We start from the raw sequence: 9,070 nt of genomic DNA on the forward strand, positions 1-9,070 counted from the left end.
GAACAATTACAATTATTTGCATTTTGGTCCCTGCCTACACGGAAGGGGCAGTGGGGACCAATGTGATTATGTTTGTCCTGCTCCCCTTTCAATTGTGGCTTGACATGTATTCCAAAGGAAAAAGGGGGAGCATGACGCTTCAGAAGGACTGCAAAGGTTGTAAATATAATGTATGAATGTGAAATAGGCATTTTAATGTAATTAACTTAAAAGGGTTATGGAAAGTGTTGCTGCTACTTGCCATTAAAAATAGTCTCCATGAGACTTGTTCAGTGAGGTAGTGCCTGACCATCAAACAACAATAAAATTTTAACCATATTAACAGAGTTCAGAAAATGGTGTGAGCATGAGTATTTGTGCGGCCCAACTTTTAAATGACATCACAGGAAATGTCCAGCAAGAGACCCTGTTCCTTGTGCTGCCACACATATGGTACAGCAAGCAAAACAGAAATGGGTTTGGGAAGAAGCAAGATTTCCAGCTTACAAAATGTTGCATTTGGAAACTGTGATATCCCTGCATTGAAATGTACTCACAAGTAGAAGCTCTGCCAGTGATATGCGTCAAATGAATAACTGTCACATATTTATCATACAAAAAAACAACAACCTTGGTGGTTCAGAAAGTTTTTGATCTTGTAGCTTGCCCTTTTATGACAGGAATTCCACGTCGGGTGGTTGGTATTACTTTCAGGCTAGAGCTGTTCCTTTGGGGACATTTTAGGTTTAAATTTCAAAGTATTGAATGCTCCCTCCACAGCTTTAGGCAGATATATTGGATATCTTTCTATTTTCTTTCTGGAGTTGATCGTTCTTTCTTGGTTCTTTTTTTCTGATTGGCTTGATTTCCTCGATTCTTGGGCGATATCTTGGGACTGCTTCCGTGGGGCACGGAGAATCCAGTTGGAATGTAAGCTGTGTTCTCGGGAGCTAGTGACAACTGAAACAGGTAAGAAAAGTTAGAATGAATGGATATTTGTCATAATTTCATGTATTTAATTTATATTTATTGAAGCAATAAATAGAAATTGAAGCAATAAATAGAAATGAAGCAATAAATAAACTGTTAGAAAGCAACCCCGTCTGACAGCATTTTAGAAATGTATTTACATCATCGGGGGCTTTCCCCACTACAGAAGGGAGCTAAGGTCGACTCGGTTCCCTTCAGTGGAGGGTGATTCCAGGCTGTCCCCACAGCAACTGAGTTGGCCCCCTGGAACCGAGCTAAGTGGGCGGGATCATCTTGGTGCCTGTTTCACTCCTCGATCGTGATTGGCGCTTGTGTTACGGCGGGAAACGGGAGCGTTCTTTTTTTTTGTACAGTTTTTAGTTACATGCGCTTTCTGCCCACCATGACTCTCCCGTTCTGCACATGCCACAAAAGCGGCTCGTGATTGGTTGAACGGATGAGGTGTCATTTCGATGCTTCCCCACTTCGAAGTGGTATCGACCTTGTTCTGGCAGAAAAGTGTAGTTCATAACTGCGACAAGGATGTCGCAGTTCTGAGAGGGGGGGAACTGAGACAAAACAATGTTGAGCTCAGTGGCAGTGGGGATTCACTGAGGCGAACCTAGGTAGAAACCAGTTCAACTCTTGTCAGTGGGGAAAGCCCCCAGGTCACATGACATACAACTTAACTCTTCCTGTATCAGTTCACTACTGTTAATCTTGTTACAGAACTGGAACATGAACAAGGGAGTATGATTTTCAGCGCAATCCACAAGGTGGAGTGAAAGTGCTGAGGAGATAGTATGACCCCAATGCCAGCATAAATGCCACTGGTATATGGGATATTTATGATAGAACTGGGGCACTTATGCCAGAACTGGGGCACTTACACACTGGCATCAAGGCATTTACACTAGTGCCAGGGGGCACCTTGGTAGCACTTTGGTAGCACCTTGGTGCTAGTGCAGCAGGAGCAGCACATGCCAGTGCACCTCTGGTGTAGGAGCTTGTGCAGGCACCAAATGTGACATGCCCGTGGGCAGGACTGGCATTAGTCATCTCCTTCAGCCATTCGGGACGGGAATGCCCACGTTTGCCAGAGAGAACTTACACCAGCAAAAGTGTGGCCACAGAACATGGAGCTGCATACAGTGATTCCATGGGAGTTGGGGGAGTGCCCCTGTCAGGTTGCTGCCTGCTGCACAGCAGGCCATTTGGGAAGCAGCTTAGCAGCACTGTAGTTGTACTGTTCCTGGCCATGGGACAGCTACCCCTCCCCCCACCCATATTGTGCCAGTCATTTTATTTTTGAAAAATAATCATAACACAAAATTGACATATTGTCTATCTGTGTCTATGCTGCTTTCAATAGCTCTCTGGTACTTGTCACTGATACACATACCTTCAAAATCGACATCTGCGTGTCGATAATCCCTCACAACAATTTTCCTCTGCCTCTCTGCATCCAGCTCTGCAATAATTGAGTCAAAATAGGCAATTGCCTCCCTCACGTCTGAAGCGAGCTGCGAGGTTTTTCTCTCTGCTGACTTCTGTTGGGTGAAATTATAACACAACAGCGCAATTAGAACGAAATTTCTCTTTAAAAGCAAAACAAAAACAAAACTTCATTCGGAGAGAAGTTAAGAACATTTCTGAATATACTCGTGCCCCAAAAGCTCCACTTGAAATTGTAAGTTGAGACTGTTCTCTCATCTTTTTAACTGCGTGAGCCGTACAATCTTTATGCAGTCTGACACTGCAGGCTCGCTTAGAGCTCAGGCTCCGCGTTGCTGAACTTTCCTTGCTCTTTCCATTGCTATTTTTTTGTTGCAAACTGGTATTGTTGTCACATCAATTACCTCTAATGTAATTCATTTCCCACATGTTACCAAATTCATTTTAAATGGTTATGTAGCAGTCCCGCTTTGCACAGGAAGGGTACTGGAGGCTAAAATAGCAATAGAAAGTATAGCTGTAGGTAGACAGTCACAGTCATCCTAAGAATGCTTTCCTGGGAGTAAGACCCATGGAATAGACCCGAAGTAGCCCTGCTTAGGATTGCTGTCAAGCAATGTATTCTTAAACAATGTATTCTTAAACAATGTATTCTTAAACCTGGTGGGCCACTGCAAGTAGCAGAGAACTGGACTAGATGGACTTTGGTCTGATCCAGCTGGCTTGTTCTTATGTTCTTATGTTCTTAAACAGAGTTATTGACATATCTAACTCCCAAGCGTGGCCCCCATTTGTGGATATCTAAACTGTCAATAGACTTTCAATGTACAGCAAAATGTACTTGCAAACAATCATTATCGTGCACTGAAAGCGAACTGAAAATGCATTACTTAACTTGAGTAAGGCCAATTACTCACTGGCACTCTGGCACGCAATGGGATTGGAAATGCATTGGGGCAAAAAATCTTGTCCCAACAGACTTCCAATTTTGCAGCATGCCAAGAGACGAGGCTCATCGGGGCAAGATTTCTTGTCCTGATGTGCTTCCTCTTGCCCCTCACATGCTTCTCGCTTTCCATGGGGAAAGTGAGAGCATTTCTGGTGTGATTTTTCGCACCAGATGGGGCAGGGGCAAGCTGTGAAACCCTTCTCCCTTATCCCTAGGTGTGTTGCTATGTGTGTTTATATGTTTTTATTGAATTATTTATCCCACCCCTTCATTCTTCATAGGGCCATAACATTCAATTTAAGAAGATGGCTTCCATCTCTTTGTAATATCCATTCTGAGCATGTATCTCTCTCCTGTTGGAGGTACCACGGGCCTGGGTGGAGCCAGAGGCATGACTCCTTGCATGTGAGCTGAAGGATAAGAGCCAAAGGGTTTGTAGCCCTTGGCTGTCAGCCTATGGATCACAGCTTGTTACTTGTTGGACCAGGGGTGTATCTGCCAGAGGGACATGGGGTATCTTATGTCCCCAGGTGCAGGCCATCTAATCATGTAGGGGGCGCCTGGTCCGGGCTGCACTTGCTGGCTCTGGGCGGTAGACCTGGGCACCCCATCAGCTCTGGGCGGTAGACCTGGGCGCCTTGCCAGCTCTGGTAAGTAGACCTGGGTGCCAGTACCAGCTCCGGGCAATAGACCTGGGTGTGGGTGTTTTTTTTGGAAAATTAAGATGTTGCCCCCCCGGGCTCCATTTTCCCTAGATACACCTCTGTGATGGACCAACCTTCTGGATATCATCTGAGCCCAAGGTGTTTTATGTATCTTTTAAAACTTTTTTTCTTTACACTCCGTTTTATTTGTTTAAATTTATTTAACTTGCCTTTGTATTTTTGTAAGCCATTTTGGGAAGGAAAGTGGGATAAGAAATAGGTTTTTTTAAAAAAAAGCAGTTTCATGCTCAATACCAGATTTAGATAATCTGTTAACGGCAGTTACAATGCCAAAAAGAGATGAATGGGCTATCATATTTGAGCGCAGAACACATATGTTTGCTGAAAAATCATGGTATTTTCAATTTGTTAAAAAACACGTAGGGGGCGCCTGGTCTGGGCTGTAGTTATCACAAGGGGAAAAAACTATTAAGTATAGCTGTCTGAAACTTCCCTAGCTGTTGTCTGAGAGAGATGAAGTTTCAGTTTCTTGAAATGAAATCTTCCAGTCCTTATCTGAGCTGCTGAGGAAAGTTTAACATTCTAGTCACTCAGAATTTTTTAAAAAATTCTCAGCACGCTACAAGAGTTGGCAGAGATGGCCAAATGAACTTTGCTACTCAAAGAAAATAACTTAATTAAGTTTATGGACAATTGGAAACCCTTGATAGAATATTTAGACAAAACAGAAGAAAGCTAATGATTAGTAGTTTTGAAAGTTAAGGATTGTTAAAACAAGAACCAACAGAGAAAGGTGCAAGGTTTTTTAAATAGTAATGACACTAAAGATTTAATTTTAGTTAGATGCTTAAGAAACAAGTGCCAAAATTGTTTTTAAAGGTTAATATTTGGTGCAGAAGGAACTGGGAGTCTGTATGGAATAAGTACTTTGTAACTTGGTGAACTTTTACTTTTTTGTGTGTTGCAAAGATTTTGAAGTACAAATAAAAAATTATGACAAAAAATTCTCAACATACTACAACTGGGAACAGATAGGGGCATAGAAAGGATGAGTTCACTGCTACCACAGTGGTAATTTATCTGTCATAAAATGCAGGCTGCATGAAACAGTGCAGTGTTCTTGGCAGAGTTACACTCTTCTAAGCCCACTTACTTCAATAGACTTAGAAAAGTGCCATTAAAGAATACACACCAAAGACCTTCAACCAGTAGTGGGATTCAAATCATTTAACAACCGGTTGTTTACAAGCACCATTTTAACAACTGGCTCAGCCGAAGTGGTGCGAACCTGCTGAATCCCACCACTGCCTTCAACCAAAAGCCATATCTGCAGACTTTTAAAGTTTGCTTTCAAAGTTAGTGTAGTTTAAAGCACTACTAAGCCTCTCTACAGAAAGGTGTTTTTTTTCTCATTTACAGGAAGCAATGGTCCCCTACCTTGGACGACTGTGTGGATGAAACTGTGGCTTGTGGCTTTTTTCCTGTTTTGGAAGATTTTGTAGATACTGGGGAAATCTCATGGGCTTTATCCATGGATTTCAAATCTTTGATGCTTTCAATGTATTTTTTCCTCAAGGCTAATAAGTCTTGTAAGTACTGCAAGCAGTCTTGGGTCTTGGAGTACATCCATGCTCTTTCTTCCTCTTTGAGATGGATGCAGGCGGCTGAGTCTATGCTGGTGGTGCTCTTGCATTTTTTCAAGGGCACCCTGAATTCCTGATCCTCACCTCCAAGAACATACATAGAGGTGCTACGGATCAGTCGGACTTCAGAACCCTCATGAACGGGGATCCCATCAATTAGGCTTCTCTGGCGGGAATTCGGGTGAAATATTGAGTGTATCTTTCTGATCATAGTGAAGCTTCTGTTTCACCTGGTCTTTCGTTCTGTTTCACCTGGCCTTTCATCCTTTACTTAGACTTCAATTTTGTCAGTTTACATTCCCAGTTCTTGCCTTTAGAGGGAAATCAAGTTTTATACTTCCTAATTATAATCCAGTTTACTGTTGATTCGGTCTTCTGGTATTCATTTATTTCAAGCCATTGTCAATTGTTTTAAACATCACACATCCTCAGATATATCTTTCTTTAATATGCTGGCATCTTAGTTCATCTTGTGGCGGCACCAATTGTCGAAGCCTTTGTGCTGACCATGGTACTGAACCTTTAGAAACAAAGACAGTAGAAAACAAAATCTAGTTAAACAGGTATAGATTAGTATGATCAAGTAATTCATAATAGACTAAACTAAAAGATTCCAACCAAACAGGATTCCCTGCATTTTCTACTCTCACCTGGTTATTAGATAAACACATTGCAAAAGCAGGCAACAGTTCAACCGCCACTCGAAGGGGTTTTGTTTTCTGTACCATGGCAACCGGGAGATGGTCACAGCTATCTGATAACACATCATTGTTACGAATAAGGTGGACTAGGATATCCAGCTACATTACACTCTGTACAAAAGCCTCCGCGCAGGAGGCTAGCCATCGAATGAAACTGTTCCAAAACACAGTGGCTGTAAAAAGTCTGGTCTTTAGCACATCCAGTTTAAAAGATTGCCTATTCCAATATTGAGAGAGAGTCCACCAACTATGTTAATTTGTCTCTAAGATTTGCATTTAGAAAACAAACCCTGTTTGCCTGTTGCTGTCATCATTTGAATGGAGATCCCAGCTGTCTTTTTACTCTGGATCTTGCTGTGGGCACATGCTGACCAAGGGTCCAGGGAAGTTACTGTTCAAGTGAACTTAAGACGTCACCGAGAAACATACTGTGGGGATGGTACACTAGTCCAAAATGCTACCTGAACTTAGTTGGTAAAGGCCAAACATGTGGTTAGGGTTAACAGTGAGTAAACTCATCTGTAAAGAGTAAAAGAACATTTACAGATAGTATTTTTTCCACATCTTCATGGCATCTTACTCTGGGATAGTTTCCCCACCTCCAGATAATACATTTTTCTATATGACTAAATAAACTAGATCCCCCAAGCCCATATCCTTTATTTATTGATTCTGGACTGTGAAGAGTCATCAGACATCCTGATATGACCATGGAGGAATGTGTGGAGAATGCACTGAGGGAACAAACATTCACTGACTCAGGCCCCTTCCGCACACGCAAAATAATGCGGTTTCAAACCACTTTCACAACTGTTTGCAAGTGGATTTTGCCATTCTGCACAGCTTCAAAGAGCACTGAAAGCAGTTTGAAAGTGCATTATTCTGCATGTGCGGAATGAGCCTCAGAGAAGCCAGAATTTCTTTTTTAGCTCACCTGCTACAATCCAGTGAGTTCCTCCAACTTTAGTCCTGTGGGAATCAGTAAATTCATGAACAGTGAAGTGGTAAAGTGACGTAGTGGTTAAGAGCAGGTGTACTCTTATCTGGAGGAACTGGGTTTGATTCCCCGCTCTGCCGCCTGAGCTGTGGAGGCTTATCTGGGAAATTCTGATTAGCCTGTGCACTCCAACACATGCCAGCTGGGTGACCTTGGGCTAGTCACAGTTCTTCTGAACTCTCTCAGCCCCACCTACCTTACAGGGTGTTTGTTGTCAGGGGAGAAGGGAAAGCAGTTTGTAAGCCCCTTTGAGTCTCCTATAGGAGAGAAAGGGGGGATATAAATCCAACTCTTCTTCTTCTAAAGTGAGGGTCTGCATGGGAAGGGGGAAATGGCAGATATCAGTGCCCCCTTTTCCAAAGAATTAAGTGTCTTGAGTCCAGTTAGGATATTTCCTGTACTGGAATATCATACTGTACCAAAACTAGCTTTCAGTTTCTGAGTCCTGTTGGAAATGACCAAACTGCCACCGTGCTGAAGTTTTGAAACTATTATCTTATTACTGAACAACATATAAAACAGGGCAGCAGCACAGAAGCCTATTTTAAGAGGTTGGAATCCCTAATTTAAAACAGCAATGTGAACAACAACAAAAATTAAACCATAAGTAAAGACTTTTTAAAAATGTGGACAGCAAAGTGATCAAATGGACTAACTAAATATTTCATGGCATATAAGTTTACTGGCTTTGAAAACACACCTCTTACATCCTGTTCATTCATTTGAATGCCGAAATCTGACATGGTTATTACAGTCGATGTTTTTGTGACATTTGGGCTTTGCTAAGTATGGAGATGGTTAACTATCTGTAGATCCATCTCTGTTCAAGCAAAAAGTTATTCCAGTCTTTAAATACACACACACACAACAGCTTCATTATGAAGATGACAGACTTGTACCGTTCTGAGCTTGTTTAGATTATAAAGTGGATTCACATTGTACTAGTCCTTGTTGAATAAAATTGTAGAGATGAACACACCAACTTTATTTGGGTCATTTTGTTCTTGAATATTTTATTACTTTCCCTTATTATTGGCAGTAAACCTACTTGGATTATTTATTCTGTTCTTGGTTTCCAGAAGAGACACATGTCCACCCACAAATGTTCTGGTTTCTACCCAAATGGGCTGAAATCCTTGGGGATTGTTCCCTTACACAGGAGAACTTCCCTGCCATATCAGAGAAGAGAGCATGTGGGTTTCATGAACAGTGAAATGATATACATTAGTTTTGCAGCTGTGGATTGACTTGTGACTTTCAGCTTCTTTCCTGGGATCCTTAAATGCATATGCAGGTGTCTAATTTTCATCCAAACACTTTGCAGGCGAGGAGAGCTAAAACCTCTATCCTTCCCTTACTGAGCTCAGTTGATTCAAATGTTTTTCTCCCAGACTGATAGTTTCAGAGCCCCACAAAGGGGAAAAATGCTTTAAAAGATGCAGTGGGTGGTGATTTAGTTTAAAAATATACACATGCACACATCCAAACTTGCTTTCTTTACATGCGGATGAGAAACAGCCTGTCTTTCCTTTTCCTTAACTAGCACTAGCAGGGAGACAATTTGCATTGGATTTAAGTAATGGCTGTTTACAACTTGTACATGAAGAGACAAATTTTGAGAGCTACGGATCTTGGAAGAATATCCTTTCACACAAAAAAGATGACAGGATCTTTATCACTGATCTCTTATCTGATTAAGTTTGCTATTGGGG

General features: G+C 41.8%; 1 protein-coding gene across 1 annotated transcript; it reads right to left on the minus strand.

Annotated features, from left to right (window-relative positions):
* Positions 1 to 694: 694 nt before the first annotated feature.
* On the minus strand, positions 695 to 5,871 carry LG01H13orf42 (linkage group 01 C13orf42 homolog). Its single transcript, XM_048506112.1, has 3 exons — positions 5,455 to 5,871; positions 2,351 to 2,498; positions 695 to 939 (listed from the first exon to the last, which is right to left on the minus strand). Exons 1-3 carry the CDS (start codon positions 5,869 to 5,871, stop codon positions 695 to 697), a joined length of 810 nt encoding a protein of 269 aa, XP_048362069.1.
* Between the last annotated feature and the right edge of the window lie 3,199 nt (positions 5,872 to 9,070).

Source organism: Sphaerodactylus townsendi, linkage group LG01 (genome assembly GCF_021028975.2).
Source record: "Sphaerodactylus townsendi isolate TG3544 linkage group LG01, MPM_Stown_v2.3, whole genome shotgun sequence".
NCBI lineage: Eukaryota > Metazoa > Chordata > Lepidosauria > Squamata > Sphaerodactylidae > Sphaerodactylus > Sphaerodactylus townsendi.

Bases quoted from the DNA above. Each gene is read 5' to 3' on its own strand.
- LG01H13orf42 (XM_048506112.1), bottom strand. From the start codon at position 5,871: ATGATCAGAAAGATACACTCAATATTTCACCCGAATTCCCGCCAGAGA. The intron at 2,499-5,454 runs GTAGGGGACCAT...TTCACCCAACAG, and splicing joins CATCCACACAGTCGTCCAAG to AAGTCAGCAGAGAGAAAAAC. The intron at 940-2,350 runs GTATGTGTATCA...TACCTGTTTCAG, and splicing joins CGCAGATGTCGATTTTGAAG to TTGTCACTAGCTCCCGAGAA.